The following is a 16,301-nucleotide window of genomic DNA, read 5'->3' on the forward strand; positions in this document are numbered from 1 at the left end:
TTTCAGGAAAAAAATAATTATATTAGCTCTTAAGGCAAAAGAGGAGGAATTGGATCACACAGGAAAAATGAGTAAAGCTGTTCTCTTAGTCTGGAGACTTTGTCTCATTCACAAGACTGTGCAACCAAGTCTATCTGTTAGTATCTGCGGAGGCTATTTGTTCACTGAAGATTTTCATATTAAAAGTTGCGCTCAAAATCTGTTAACTTCTTGAAGAAATTCTATGCTTGCATTATATCCCTTCACTACTTTTGGAAGCATGTGATACTGCTGACTCTTTTTGCAACTTGGAAACTGTATTTGAAAAGACAGTGCTAGTTCTACTCTCTATAACAATGCTTTGTGTAACCGTTTTATATGCTGTAAGAGCACTTTTCTTGTTCTTCCTCAGCTTAAGAAATACTTAATGCATCAGCTGAAGTTACATACAGACTGGAAGAGAGCTTGTCTAAAGCAGCTGAGGCTCAAGTTTTCCCAGCAGCTTTCAGAGATTTTGCTAGCCAAAATGCTCTAGACATGCACCTGTGAAAGATGGTAAAAAGCACTGAACATTTCAAGCATTAGTTACTGTCTCTGCTTTTCCTTGAGATCCTTGGGCATTAATCACAAGAGTACCCACTCCTGTGTTTGCTGCCCATTCTGTTCCATCAGAGAACAAGAGGTTTGCATCCTATACAGAAAATAATGAGTTCTGACTGAATTTGGCAGAAAATGCTTTCTTGTTTTGAGACTTGGCATTAACTCGGCGCAGGGGAGTCGTTAGTTTTTTTTCAGGCTCCCAGTCAAAATTAATTGTTGTTTTTTTAAATAAACCACAATTTATTTCTTATTTGAAAATGATTACAAAACATGTGGTTATCAAAAGGTTGTGAGTTTGTCAGCATTAAGTGCAATTTTATCTGCCATAACAATCTTTTATGCAAGAAAGCTCCTACTTTTCCTTATTTTAATCAAATAGATTAAATCCCAAGTATGTAAATAAGTAACTAGTAATTACTCAGTAATTAACAATTAGTAATTGTACACATTCTGCACATTCTAATGTGTCTAAGTCTAACATTAAGTCTATCCTCCCCCCCCTCCTTTTTTTTTTTTTTAATTAGAATTATTATTCCTGCAATGCATAAAAAAGTTACAAATCTATTCAGATCAAATTTGTGGTTAAAAACTTAAGTATATTCCAAGGCAATGGACAAACTTTGTGGAGTTTTTCAATGGAAATTATCTGTCCTGCCATAGCAATAGGCTCAATGAATTAGAAGGTAAAGAACTGTGGAGGCAGAAGGAAGTTACTTACGTTTCTTTTGTTCTCTTATTTTCTGTTTGCTTTTAAAAACCGGAAGTAAAATATCACTGGAATGTAGGTGCTTTCTGAGTTAATGCTGTACCTGCACTCCATTTCCTGAATGAAAAGAAAAGACTTTTGGTGGAGACAATCTTGTTCTTTAAATATTTGGTTGCTTTGTATCTAATTTCTAGCCTGGAACTTGCCCTGCTGTGTGTGGAGCAACATGTTTAACACACGGATGTTGACTGCATATAGTGTGGTCTGTGTCCTACAAACCTGTCCACGTGGTTGTTGCTTGAATAGTCCCCACAAGCACATCTTGTCTGGTGTGGCACACCAGCTATGTCTGGGCTTGCACGTGCTGTGGGCAAGATCCAAGTGAGATAACTTCAGGCTTAGCAATCTTTGGTCTAAACGTGTCTGAAGATACATATTTCAAAATACGGGTTTGTGTCACTAGCCATGTTTTGTATCTATCTTCTAAACGTACAGCTGGTTGGATTTTTGTAGTACTCTAGCATCACAGTCACTATTAAAGTAATGGAGAGATTGATATAAAGGTCACTGATGATAGTTTTTATTAGTGATGCAGATGGCACATACTAGATGTGCTTGGTAAGAAGAAATGTCACAAACTCAAATTTTAAAGCTTTCTAGAAATAAAGCAGTTTGACAGTATGATGAAAGAAATTGAAAGGGCATTCTGTCACACACTTATGAAAGGACACTGTAGCTTCAAGTTGATAAGTATCACTTAAGAGCTTCATCAGCTTTTGTGTCATCTAATCACTCGGTTACATTTTTATTTCAGATATTGATGAATGCCTTCAAGACGGCGATATTTGCCTTGGAGGAAACTGCGTGAATACCGACGGATCTTACAAATGCTCTTGTCTAGATGGCTTCCAGGAGGTAGCCAATAGGGGATGTCAAGGTAGGAAATAGCTGTTAAAAATAATTGGGTCATTTTTATAAATGTGCAAGTCTAAAATCGTAATTTGTGATGGTCATCAATCATGATAATGAGGATAAATTATTTTTATTTGTGATTGGTAGTATTTCCATATTTTTTCACTTAATACCATTGTCTCTAAATACAAACTGAAAAATTATTTCAAGAAGCTTAAATTTCAGCCTTCCTAACTTGAAAGAAAACCTCTGCTAGAATTAATAGCGATTCAGTGCTGCAATATCCCAAATATATCTAGGATAGGAGCATTTATTTTGACAGTATCTTCTGCATTTGTGAACTGATGTTGTAACAGAGCAGTACAGCTCATATGAAATCGCATTAGGTAAACATGGCTCATCCCTAACACATTTGGCAGCACTTGGTGAAGGATGAGAAGGAAGAGAATGTTTTACCTGAGGCTAAAGCAACACTGCCAAGCCCAGAAGAAGTACTTCTCAGCTTTTGGGTCTGAAGAATCCTAACTGTGTTGACACAACACCTAGGCATGCCTCAGCATTCTCTTTTACAAAAAACTTCCATTTTTATGAGACAGGAAGCGTGATACTAGAGTTGGAAACTGGTAGCATGTTCTTGCTGTTGTTGAGCTGTTACAGGATCTAACAGACTCTTACAAGTCAAAAACGGAAATCTTGAATGTATTTTCTTGTCCTGTATTGTGGACTGGGTAGAACTAGCCATACTAATATAATAACTGATTTTTTTTTTTTTTTTTTTTCTCAGTACCTTCAGAATGTTTTAACAGTGGTAAAATGGAAAAAAAACTTAAATGGCTGAAATCAGTTCTTATCAGAATTCTGTAATAACAAAAAATACATTAAAAAAATTAACAGAATTTGAGTGGAGTGATTAGGGGTATGGCAGAAGACCAAGATATTAGGCCACTAGGGTAGAGTGATCACATGATAAACTTGATATGAGCATCCAACCTGTATTTTAATATAGTGAGGTGCATACTGAAGAAGGAATCTTGGTCGTATGGGTAGTTTAGTGGATTTCCTTCTGAAGCACACTGACTGAAAAGGATGTAGGGGTCAGAGATAGGTAGCTAAATATGAGCTTTCACTGCAACCCTGTGGCCAGTAGGACTAATGCACTGCTTGAAAGATTGAAAAAGCAGAATATCTAGCAGGAGCATGCACAAATTATATACCTCTATTTTGCAATTGATGCAACTGCTCTTGGCAACGTGCTCTTGGGAACTCGCGTTTCAAAATGAATGCTGATGAGCTGAACAGAGTTTGGAGATGAACCCCAAATAGATAATGGCTGGAGGTAAAAGGACTGAGTGATTTTAAAACTTTTATTTTGTTGAAGAAAAAAATGGCAGGTGATTTGATCACAGACTGATTCCCTTCAAAGGAAGTCAAAATTCAAAGTAGAGAGCTGTTGAATTAAACTGGCGAATGTATCACAGAATGCAGTGTAATGCAGTGTCTGCAAAGCTGCATCTGGACTAATTCAGACTAGAAATTAGGAATGTGTATTTTGGTAAGGCGCAAAGTTAGAGTCCAAATCAGAAAGTATGTAGAGTTCTCTTAAGACAAATTCAAACTCTTATTTCTCTCACATTGTTAATTTTGTTTTCCTGTTTTTTAATACATTATTTTACTCTTGTGTAACAAACTGTTCTGGCAGTTAAAAAAAAAACAAACACCACACAGCTCAGTCCTGAGAGCAGCATGTGTGCTAAGAAGGCACTGTGCTGCCCTTGTCAATGCTGACCTTATGGGACTTAGACAAATTCAGAGAGCTTCACAGAGTATCTCATTGCATTGACCTTGAATTCAGAGAAAACTTTTCCCTCTGCACCTCATACAGATGCTGCCCTTCCTCGAGCTTTGTTCTTTCCACTTGTGCCATGCCTTCAGAACACTAGCCTGGAAGGATTTATACACACAGGATATAATCAGTCTGTATCTAAAGAAAATTTACAATGCAGTCATGGGACTTTAAATGCTGAAATCATAACTTATCTATTCTATCAAAGTTATTGTCTGCTTCAATGCTTTTTGTGTGTCTGTAACAATAGCTGGAATCTAAACAACAAAGACACAGTGAAGAGGAAGAAATTCTGCTGTCCTGTTAAAAGATTCAACTCCAAACCCACTGATAACACATGGGGTCAGATGAACAAGCTGACCAACACAGAGCAATCAAGAAACAGTAAGATGGAGCCAGCTGAGAATTCTCCTGATAGAGAATAAATGTTGGCTTGTATAGAGCTCAAAGTGACATTTCAGAAATCATTCTCATCTGCTTGTCCTCACTGCGGACAGCAACACATGGAGAGTATGATACATCTGAACATACAGTATTTAAAAATGATCCCACAGGATTTGCTTGGTCCTGAAAATGAACACAATTTGCATAGCTGGTAGAAATGAAAGCTGCTTTTTAAGAATAATCAAACTTAGGATTGGTGTTATGGGAATGATTGCTGCTTGCAAAGCTGTTAATCTCTCTGCTTTCAGATATCAATGAATGTGAGAGATCTGACCTCTGTTCACCTCATGGAGAGTGTCTAAACACAGATGGTTCCTACCAGTGCATATGTGAGCAGGGCTTTTCTGTGTCTGCGGACGGCCGAACCTGTGAAGGTGAGACAAATCACAGTAACTCGTGAGCTTCCCCCTGCATTCCCCTGCATTCCTACTGATTTGCTGACTGGCTGGAGGAGGTGGGGGGGAAGCAGTCCATTTTTATGTAATGTTCCAGAACCATTATTAACTCAGCAATCTGACATCTAAAGGTCTTTTCTGGCTTTTTTCTCTTAAATGCATGATGTGATAAATTGCTGTCTGTATCATAATAAGTATAACATGAAATATACAAAATGGGAGACACAATGGAGCTCACATTTGTTAGAAGCTGTTAGAAGTTTTACTTCTGTTATAAAAATTTTACCATCTTAATTATATATATATTTTTTTTGAGCAAAAGAAGTCAGTGAAAAAGAAATACAGATCTAAATATGGCCAATGATAGCAAAGATGAGAATAATATTCATATGTTAAGATATGTGAAAGCAGACATCTGCAATAATATGAAAATCTTTTCAGAGTGAGAAATCATTTCTATCATCCAGCAACAGAGGGAGAAGTAAAACATATAAAACACAAGTAAAAAGACGTTAGAATTCAGCCTACTGAGGGGTTTCAGGTGGGTAACCCTTACTGCCATAAATATTTAGTGTCATTTAGTTTAAAGAGTCTTAGGTGCATTAGCAACAAGCCTGAGCTGCCTAAACGTTCTTATAGTTGGATGTGAGACAACAGAACCTTCCTTATCAACACCTTGGCAACCAGCTGAGGCATCCATGCAACAGAGCTCCAGTAAGAAACTGTAGTAAAATGCTACCTATGATAGAACTTCATACACTTAGAAATGGCAAAAGTTTAAGTAAATCTTAGTGATTAGATCTTTACAGTGATACAGCTTACACTTCATATGCAGGTGTGCTCATACGAGTATTTTTCAGATAAGGTTGTAAAAGCAATAACACCACTGAGAAACATCAGCCAGAAGTCTAGAATTTACTACAATTTACTAGGGTTGTTATTTGGTTATTGTATGAGAAAATACCTTGTTCCTAATAGAAAGCACACTCTTTCTAATGATTGCTACTCTATGGCACTTAATTTGAGCCAGGAGACTTGAGTTCAGTGATACCAAGGAGATACGTGGTTTTGTGACGGTGATACTGCAGAAAATGTAAATTCCCCTAACTGGATGAAGAATGGCTTTGCTTATGGATGAAAGGATTTTTCAAGGCAGGAAACCTTGTGTGGAAAGTAATAATTCTGAAGAGGAGAAAGTCTGTATATGCTGTAGTAGATCAGCAGGATGCACACAGAAAAGATGATCTGGGCAGGGATAGCTCAGTGTTAAAACCTTGCAGTAGTGGATCCCCAATATCCAAAACATAAGCAAGCTGTTCCCTATCCTAGATTATAAGCCAATAAATTCTCATGTGATTGATTTTCCATGGGCCAGCTCTTCTCATCAGTTTGCTTAGGTCTAACGCAAAGACTCTTCCTTCTATGGATAAGATGCTTGGAAACTTCTGTAACATTTACTCACTCTATGTTTAGCAGAGGAAAGACAGAATTATTATTCGAGCTGAACTTGTTAAAGTAATTTGATAAGAAAATCAAATTGGTAAGGGAATATTGCTATGCTGATGTAAGAGAATGTGTTCTACATATTTAGATACAGCATGACATCAAACACACTATTTGTGCTTTACTTATTGCTGATAACAAAAAACTCCTGTAGATATTTTGTTGCTTTTTCATCTCTAAATATTTGTTTATTTGTCATAACATTATAGAAAAGCCTGGCAATTAGACTAGAGAGGATGACTCTGAATAGGCCCAGTGACAGATGGAGAAGCTAGTATTGTATGATTTCAAGCAATGGGGCAATTTCCAACTTTTCTGGTAACCAGTTGCTAAAAATCATGTTCTTAGACTCTTTTGACAGCGCATATACATTTTACCCTCTCTTTATGTAGGATATGGTTAAGCACCTTTGGTTTCTCAGCAAGAAAAGTAGCAGCAGGTGTTTTGCCTCACTGTTCAACATAGTTTTAAAAAAAGAAAGAGAAGAATGTAGCTTGCTTTTAGTAGAAACCAAACATTTTTTCCAAATCAGTTAGAAGAACATATACCAGCCTTGTGGAATCAAACTCTCAGAAATTAAAAGAGACAACGCTGAACAGAAACACAAGAAACACAACTTAAGAAGTCTGATTTTAGGGGGCAGACCAGAAACTGAATCCTCTCTGTCTTGATTTCTGACAGTTAATAAGTAGTTCTTAGTGAAGAGTTACTATCACATATGAGACAGCAGTACATAGGTAATCTCCATTAAAATTTAAAAGCCTGGGTTTTACTAAATAGAAAGGGATGAAATCAGCAGATAGATCCGTTTCCAGGAGCATGAGTAGTTTTGGAACATTTTTAGTGAAGAATAAAAAAAATACAAAACCAGGTCACTGTGCTTCACCAGTAATTGGTGTGTATGGAATACAGATCAGACTTCAGCACTTGGAAAAGTATTTTAATAACTTGGTGAAACAGAGGTACTTCTAGTCTTCTGAAGCAGCAGCACTCATTTTTTACTGTAACTAGTTTCTCCATTCTGTCATTTCAGTAATAACATTTCTAGAGTTGAAGAAAATCATTTAAGGGAAGCACTGATTACTTTAGTGCTTAATTAACATTCGCTGCTTAGTTAATATTTGGTTTTGATGTCAGTTTCAAGAGTCAGCTTGCAAAAAGAAACAATAAGGTTAGAAACAGAAAGAATGTGTGACATTCCAGGTACTGAGAAAGGATGTGGCTTCAATCTGCAGAAGCTACTGTTCTTTACATGAGGTGCCTCTGAATTTATCTCCAGTGAAGTGAGTGAGGATAACTGTTTATGCCATCAGAGAAAGAAGTTGAGGAAATTTTGCTGGATTCGGATGCTTTTCCATACCTGGAGAACAGATTTTCCGTATCTCCAAGCTGTTTTTGTATGAATTTAATAATTCTTTGAAGAGTCAGAAACAATAACAACATAAAACAGTGAGAAGCCTGTGTGGTTCAGTTCTGGTATGGAGTTTTTATGGCTATGGCCAAAGCAAACTGAACAGCTGTGCAGACTGTGTCTGCTTCCATGGTGTAGACAAACTTTTGTTGTGGTGGTGACATTTCACTGCTTCATGGCCCCAGGCTCAGCAATTTCACTGTGCCGTGCTCTCAGAACAGGAGGCTCTTAGAGCACTCCATAGCTCCCTGTGGAGCTCTCTGGGGTTCCTATAAAGATACCTTACTCAGCTGGTTGCTAGTCAACTGTGTTGGCAAAAACTCTATGTAGAGGTTCTCTGATGCTAAAGTCAATGCCCTGCACCAAGCGCTTCTTCTGTTTTCATGTCAAATCTCATCTTTCTCAGTGACTCCCTCACTTTTCCCTCTCTCTGCTCCAAGCCCATAGCCCCAGTGTCAGCATCAGCAGGCATTCCAAAATAACTTACATATTCCTTTAGAGCTTTCCAATGTCTGTTTGCCCTCAGTTGCCATCTTGCAAATTTTATGCAGTAGGCAACTTAATTTTCAACAAGTCTCTGATTAAATACTGAGGTAAGAAAGCTTTTGCCAAAGTTGGATTCAGGCATTCATCTCCAGAGTGCCCCTGTGAGCTTTGTTTCACAACGAATAAAGAATAATCACAAACTTCACCCACTTTCTTAACGTTTCCTGATTAGAGAAGTGTTAGGGCAACAACTGCTTTTTAACAGGACACGAAAGAAATAGGAACACAAAGGGAAAAACAAGAGTCTATCTTACCATATCACAATATTTCAATCATTGCCTCCAGATGACCAATCTTTCTTTATTCAGATATTCACTGTCCTGATTTTAACTTGGGAGTGTTAAGGACAGCCCTGGAAGTCTCAGAACCACAGCTGTTCTTCTAAGCAGCATACAAAACTGATCCGACAGAAATTTTGCAATGTAAATTGATACCAGTGAGATTTAAATATTTGTGCCTGGGGTTAAATATGCCTTCACCTTGTTCACATTGGCAGAAAACAGCAACGGCTTGTTGAGTTGAGTAGGATCAGGCTTGAGTACATGAGCATTGCCTTTCTTCACACCTCTATGATTTTAGATCAAAGGAGTTTTGGTTATAGCAGGCAGCACTGAGTCATGCATTCTAAAACAATTATAATTAGAGAGCTATTTTAGTCACTGCATAGACATAGGATGTATTTATTTCATATTTAATTTTTTCCCTTGCTCTGTCTCTATATAGCAAGAGAATTGCCAATTACAAGGCTCATGCTTTACAGCGTCATTAAAGGAACAAATGCCCTTTCCGGCTGTAAAACAAGCATCCTTTGAGTGAGCTGTCTAGACAAGGAAAAATATTTGGTGCTTGGACCTTCTCTGTAATTTCCCATACACTGAAAGATCCAGTCATGTTCAGACTGTGTACTTTTTTAAAAACAAAGCCATCTCCTGCGGATATAGTATGTACTATTTATACTATATTAGGACACCTGCTACAATCCCAAATTTTGTTTCTGCAGATTTTCAATGACCTTAGTCAATGACCTTAGTTTATTGAAGAGCACAATCCATTCTCCTATCTGTTTTCTTTAATATTTAGGTATTCAGTAAAAGAAACACTATAATTCATGTCATTCCAAAATCCCCAGTTGTAGTCTCTCCTGTCTGGGCTTTCAGCAGTGTGAACGTCCTGTGGCTCAGGAACGTCTGTTATTAAACTATAGCTGGCCACTAAAAATACAAGCACTGCATTATTGTCTGTTTTCTTAAATTCCTGGCTGTCAATCCACCACTGCTTACTCAATTTGAATTCCCCTAACAGGGTTTTCTGAATAAAAGATATAGTGTTAAGACTTTTTTTTTTTTTACCAGATATATGAAACTCCAGATGGTCATGAGACTAAAAATTAACCTGAAATATGTCATGCAGGTCTAGTGCTCAGTAGCAAAAGTGAAGGTTCACAAAAACACAACTGTAACTGCTGGTGTACAAGTTTTATCTCCATTCTCCCAGTAACTCTATATGCATTGTTTCACTATTCCATCATTGGAATACTTGACCTTTCACCTTTGACGGTGTCTTTAATGGAGATATATGTTATATGCTCTTACTGCTGAATTAATTCTAATGAGGAGGGTTAGTGGCAGACTTCAAAAAGTCCAGTATCCAAAAAGCACTCTAATTTTTACATTCAGTTCTTTCAGAATAAACATAGTAGCAATTGTATTCTTTGCCAAATACAAATTGCACTTTATAGAATTAATTATTTTGTCTGTTTAATAAATCAAGACGTGAAGCTCATAAAAACTTGTACTGACAAAACCAACAAAACAAATAAAATATTCCACAAGTTCCATCTGCAAGTGTTTTTAAAATACAATTGATCATATTCATGAATGTCTGAAAGATTTCAGAGTATTTAGTACATCCAGTTTTTGCATGAAATTTGCATTTTAGCTGAATGTTGTTAACCAGTGAATCAATTCAGTGAGAGGTGAGTTTTCCTTCACTTACACAACCTTAAAATTATATTAGAAGCCTTTATGTAAAGTACAGTTCCACAATTTATTCAGTAAAAAAGAACAACCAGAGGTATGTTTTTTAACTTATTAATTTAAGAATCCAGGCTGTATGTTGTGGATCTCTCTTCTGGTCTTGGAAATTGACATGCAGTTCTAAACCTGTCAAAAAGTGCTGCTCACCTGTTCAAACACATCCTCTGTGTCAATGCAGGGTTCAGTCCTACCAGCCCTTGAGTTCAGTGAGTGCCTAAGGCTCAAGGTACAGTAGTGGTAGGCTCCATCACATGGTCTGCTCTAATAAGCAGGATTAATGATCTAGCTAAAAGTAAATCAAAAGTGAGTCACTTTTTTTTTTTCTACCGTTTAAAATGTGATTATCTCAGAGGCACAGCAGAGAACATAATTTTGGGTGAACAGCAACCCTACTTACTAGTCACAATGAATTCTAGGAAAGAAATTTAGCAACAACTTCTCCACTTGAAACTGCAGAGGAATTCAGAAAGCAGAAGGTACTGATCCTAGTATCTTGGCAGATTCTCAGTTTTTTGAGCTAATGTTCTTCCCCCTGAAAAACACACAATGACATCTTAAATGACCACAGATGGTCATGGCCTTGGTTTTAGGTCTGATTCAAGTGAAGATAAAAACAATATATTCCTAGCACTTGTAATGCACTTACAAAAATAAACCACATTCTGTCACAAAGAGCTCTGCTTCATTACAGGTTGGTGGGCAGCTGAGTCAAGAACAGACTTACTCATGCAGTGACTTGTAAGACCAGTAAACCACAAATGGGAACTAGAAATGAAAGGGCTGGTATAGAAAGCATGCCAGCATTGTAATTACTTTGCCTACCTACATAAGATTATTCATATGTGTAAACATTGAGGATTAAAACCAGAAGGTGAATGCTGTGGATATTTGCCACTTACACATGCACCACAAAATTTTCTTCTGTGCCAAGTGCCAGAATGAGATATGTTCAGCACTTCTCAGTCCCACATAAACTCTTTGGCCTGCGTTCAGCACTTCTGCAAAAGGAATGTAACCATACTCTTGAGCACTTCTTGCACGAGGGGTTCAGTTTCACATATGCTGTTGACTGTGTAACACTACGCTGGCAGAACCTGTAGGAAATGCAGAGATGGTTGCGTTTAAACTGTGTCTTATTCTGTGCTATGTAGCCTTATGCCAAGGTTGGGCAGGTTGGTGAAACGTGTGAGGTGGTTGAAAGAAAATCATTGTCTGACATGAGGCATTTCCAGTGAAATTAACAGTGAAACAATTCCCAAAATCTTATGTTTTCCTACTTCACTCGAGGATTTCGGGTCTGTCCTTTGTGTATTCCTTTCTGCTGTGCAGAGGCATTACAGCTATCTGTTTGCAAAAGCAGCCCTTTAGTTGTTTTCCTGCACTCCTCGTGAATGTCTGTTTTGATTGTCACATGGCTGATGTTAAATACTTCTTTGCAGACGTTGATGAATGTGTGAATGGCACAGTGTGCGGCAGCCACGGGTTCTGTGAAAACATGGATGGCTCCTACCGCTGCCTCTGTTACCAGGGCTATCAGGACTCACAGGATGGGCAAGGGTGTACAGGTGAGTTCCCACTTGCAAGTGGTCTCTCTTGTAAGGTTCTAGCAAGTAAAAAGCAGCTGATAAGCAAAATGCATTTCCTGACAAGAACGTATTTCTTTTTTCATCATTTTTACTGAAGTTGTGCCATGTGCTAACAAAATAAAGTTGAGCTGTGCTTTGCTCACTGAACACTGTGCCAGGTGGAAATATAACTGTTTAGCCATGTGGGGAGAACTTGTTACTGGAACTGTACAGAAACCAACAGTAAATAAGCTGAACCACTCATTTTCTCTCCTAGAAAAAGATAAAAACACAAGAAAACATGCTGTTTCTGAATGTCAGAACCATGCACAGGTATAAATCCTGACAGAGTGAATTTAATGCTTTCGTCTATTTAAATGCAACATCTGTTTAGTCTCTCAACTGAATAACCAGAACTCTGTAGTACCTCCTACAGGAAATAAAGTCTGGCATGTGGTACATGCAGACTGAATTAGATGGCACGCCTCCCTAGGCACACTGTATTTGAACATATTTTAACATTGACTTCAAGCCCCAGGAATGACACCCATCACCATGAAAAGATGTGAGATTTTCATACATGTGTAAATAGCGCCCGTTTCTTTTTAAGTAATAGGTTTCTCTGTCTGTTGTTAATAGCAGTGGTTGGTCCTAACAAGTGTCTGAGGCAGCACAAGTTTCTAATAGAAAATTAGTACCAGGTCAAGGAAAGGTACTCATTAAACAATTTCTTCAAGCCAGAATTAGGACAAAACTCAGTCTTTCAGTTCTTACCTTCTTTAATATACACACAGTCCTGGAAATACGGCGGACAATTGTAAAATGTTTATACATTTCAATGAAGGTTATTTAGCAAAAGAATTTTAGGAAAAATGTAAGTTCCTGACCAGGCAACGTTCTTCAAAGTTAAAATGCGTATTTATAAAAAATAAACAAATACAAAGCAGTGTTCGACCACAAGAGATTTTCATTCTTTCTGCAAAAAGGATCAAAGACTGCCTCACAAATTACACTTTAGACTGCACTCAATTATAGATATTTCTGAACCATAGTGAAGAAATTATAACTTTCAGATTCTGCCACTAGTAGAAACACTAAGTAGTTTTCAGTGGTAAACTTTCACAGCCTAAAAGGGAATAAAGTCATACTGAGAGCATTTGGTGACCTTTCTTTAAACAGCAGACAACACTCCCATCAACAGTAAGCATTTTAGGGTAGACTAATTAGTAGCTATGTGGAGTCCATGTTAAAAATATGTGGATTTTTCTGTTTGTTTAATGGTTGGCCAGTCACAGTTATTACTTTGGAGCATCTGAAGGTGGGAGAGGAAATTTGTGTAGGAAAATAACCCTTGTGGGCTGCAGAGCAGCCTGTGGGGACTCACACAGATACAGAACATATGTAGTGGAAGTGCAGGCAGAGATTTCATTGTTCAGTGGATGTTCACTGGAAAAATGGGATTTTGAGATGAAAAGTGAACTGTCTTTTTATAGCGCAGTCTGTATCACAGCACTTATTTCACTCCCTGCATTTACTGGAAGTTTGATAATAAAGAGAACAAGTTTGGTTGTAGTAGCTCTTTTAAGGAAACAAATGAAATGAGACTCAATCTTAAAGCTCAAGGAAACAGTGCTGAGAAAATAAAGTATTTAGAAATGAAAAAGCAACCCCTCCAAAAAGAAACAAAAGAAAACTGGTGTTCCAGTCTACAAGCAGACCCAAACAGCACCAATATTTTTATAAACTGCACAGTGGCTTTCATGTACCTTTATTTCAAAGGGCCTAACTACTTGTTTATGAGCCCACTTAGGTATTAGTGAGGCTTTAATCCTTCCCCAGAGATCATATCTGAAATCTGGCAGACAACATTGGCACAGATACAGCAGATAAAAGAATAAACTGTCAGTAGTGGCTTTGAGTTGATTTATGTTTCTGCCTTTTCACCCAGATGTGAATGAATGTGAAATGCTGAGTGGGGTATGTGGCGAAGCCCTCTGTGAAAACGTCGATGGTTCTTTCCTGTGCCTGTGTTCTGATGAAAACCAGGAGTACGATCCCATGACCGGACAGTGTCGATTCCGTACCTCACCAGGTAAAATACCAGCAGATTTTTGAATGCTTGGCATGATTTTCAGTGAATATGTAACCCGTGCAAAGGAAAAGTTGGTAGAAATTCTTGTGTTAATAACAGAAAACTAAAACTTTGTTGTCCTTAATATGTGTGCATGAGAGAAGCTGTGTCTAGGACTAAATAATATTTGCAATGCATCGTTAGCAGTGAAAATATACCAGAAGTACCTGTTAAAGTTTTTTATACCAACAGCCTTGGTAATAACAGTGAACACCTGGAGCAGTTAAGATCAAACAATCTCATATTTGCTGTGCTGTGACAATGAAATGTGATACGACCTCAACTGTACAGCATGAGTGATTTTTTTTCTTTTTATTTTTTATTCTTTACAATGACCTCTTGGTATTCTTAGGCAATGTTCAAGGGAGAATATGATTAAAAATAAACTATGTATATAGTGGTCTTCTCATAGCATTAAACAGTACCAATGTGAGGCCTCAGAAAAGGTGATTAGGAAAGCCTAAACGCTGAATTGTCAGTGCCTGTGCACCCTTTGCACATTTTACTCCATCTTTTGTCCTATTTTTCCTCGGTGTCCATCTTCAAAGATTTGTGAGGTCTCATTCAGGTGTTCTGGATGTTGCAAATACTACTGCAAATACACTCTTTAAGAACAAACTTTGAACTCACGGATTTGCCTCCAGTTTTCTAGACTGATCTAGAAGCAACTCAGTATAGGGAGCAACAGAGAACAATTAACAAAGGATTTAACTTGCACATTTTTCCCCCTCTGGAATGTAAATCTTGGTATTTTTCTGTTTTCTTCTTACACTGTAGTCAGTTGTAGCTTCTGAACACTTTAAAAAAACTGACTCTGCTGGATGCAGACTTCAGAACTTAAAAAGCTGTGGCTATTTTGTGGTATCACTGACCTGTTAACAAGGTTGAAACATCTGTGACCCAAGTGCAACAAGTATTTAGATTGTTGAATACAGCACTCAGCAGCACTCAAGATGTTGCCTGTGAAATACCATAAACAGCTGACTGACAAGCTGAAACTTCTACAAAATCCCATGAGAAAAATTCAGGCTTACAGGAATGAAAAAAGGAAGATAGCTGGAGTAGGAACCCCAACAGGTGACAGGATGAGGGGAAAATGGCCTCAAGTTGCGCCAGGGTGCGTTTAGGTGGATGTCAGGGAAAACTTCTTTACAGAAAGGGGTGCTAAGCACTGGAATAGGCTCCCCAGGGAGGTGGTTGAGCTATATCACAATCTGAGTTTCCGTCGTCTATGAGGACGTGGTCTCAGATACCATTTGTAAACATGCATCACTTTTACTGCTTGCTGAATTGCGTACGTATATACCTGTGTCTGTAATGCACTGCACACACGCATTAGGTGGTGTAGATTGCCACATGCGGAGCCAGTTGAGAAATCTGTAAGATTACACCTTGACTGTAGGCACATACCAATACATTTTTACTTTATTTCTGAAAATGAAGCTCAGAAAGTGTGTTACTCATGCTCTGTCACTTGAGTCTTTGCTGAAGTTTTAGAAGTCATGATTTTGTAATGATTCCCACATTTCCACTTTAACAACTACATCACTGATTCTGTGCGCAATTAAGAGATAAGTATGAGGTAGAAAAGATCTCATCAGGTAAATTTATTTTAAGGCTTTGTCTCAGACTGTTACCTAGATAAACAAATGTGTGTGCTAGAGTCTAATTACATACTAATGTCCTAATTACCCACTGAATCCTGTAATGCTAATGCGCATTTTTGCGTTGGTCACATACTGAAGCATATTGTTAGATCAAGCTTACATTAAGATCTATAAATCTATTTCTGACAAATACTTCATGCTGCATCTAGCAGCAGATAGATTCTGTCTTCCAGGCTGCTAATTTAACAGTTGTATCAACCTGATAAAATTACTTTACCTGAGTGCCTTAGATAGAGGGATATTTTACGTTTTCTAGCAACAGCAAAAAACACAAAACAAGCAACAGTATGAAATAGGAAGTCCATTTCCTATCATATTTGGTCCAAATACTTGCTGAAACCACTTTCAAAAACAACCTGTTTACTAAATGGTTAATAGTGTATGAAAGAAATTAGAAGCTTGTAGACGTAGGCTCATCTTGATTTAAAATAATAATAATAATAAAACTTGTGTCTCATTTGCTTTCCAAACATTCATGAAGCCTGCTTGACTAACCCTCAGACACAGCTGTGTAAACAACAGACCTTTAAGCTGCTGAACAGATAATGGGAGGAAAAACCAAC

At 37.7% G+C, this 16,301-nt stretch overlaps 1 protein-coding gene across 7 annotated transcripts in view; it reads left to right on the forward strand.

The window, feature by feature from the left end:
• LTBP1 (latent transforming growth factor beta binding protein 1) overlaps positions 1 to 16,301 on the forward strand; it is a 178,860-nt gene that overhangs the window by 138,005 nt on the left and 24,554 nt on the right. For all 7 annotated transcript variants that reach the window (XM_042881769.1, XM_042881815.1, XM_042881787.1 and 4 more), the window contains 4 exons: positions 2,100 to 2,222; positions 4,733 to 4,858; positions 11,815 to 11,940; positions 13,889 to 14,032. In XM_042881769.1, the coding sequence (XP_042737703.1) occupies positions 2,100 to 2,222; positions 4,733 to 4,858; positions 11,815 to 11,940; positions 13,889 to 14,032 (519 nt within the window). The remainder of the gene's footprint in view (positions 1 to 2,099; positions 2,223 to 4,732; positions 4,859 to 11,814; positions 11,941 to 13,888; positions 14,033 to 16,301) is intronic.

This window comes from Lagopus leucura, unplaced genomic scaffold (assembly GCF_019238085.1).
Source record: "Lagopus leucura isolate 7727_CA_CO unplaced genomic scaffold, USGS_WTPT01 Super-Scaffold_73, whole genome shotgun sequence".
Classification (NCBI taxonomy): Eukaryota; Metazoa; Chordata; class Aves; order Galliformes; family Phasianidae; genus Lagopus; species Lagopus leucura.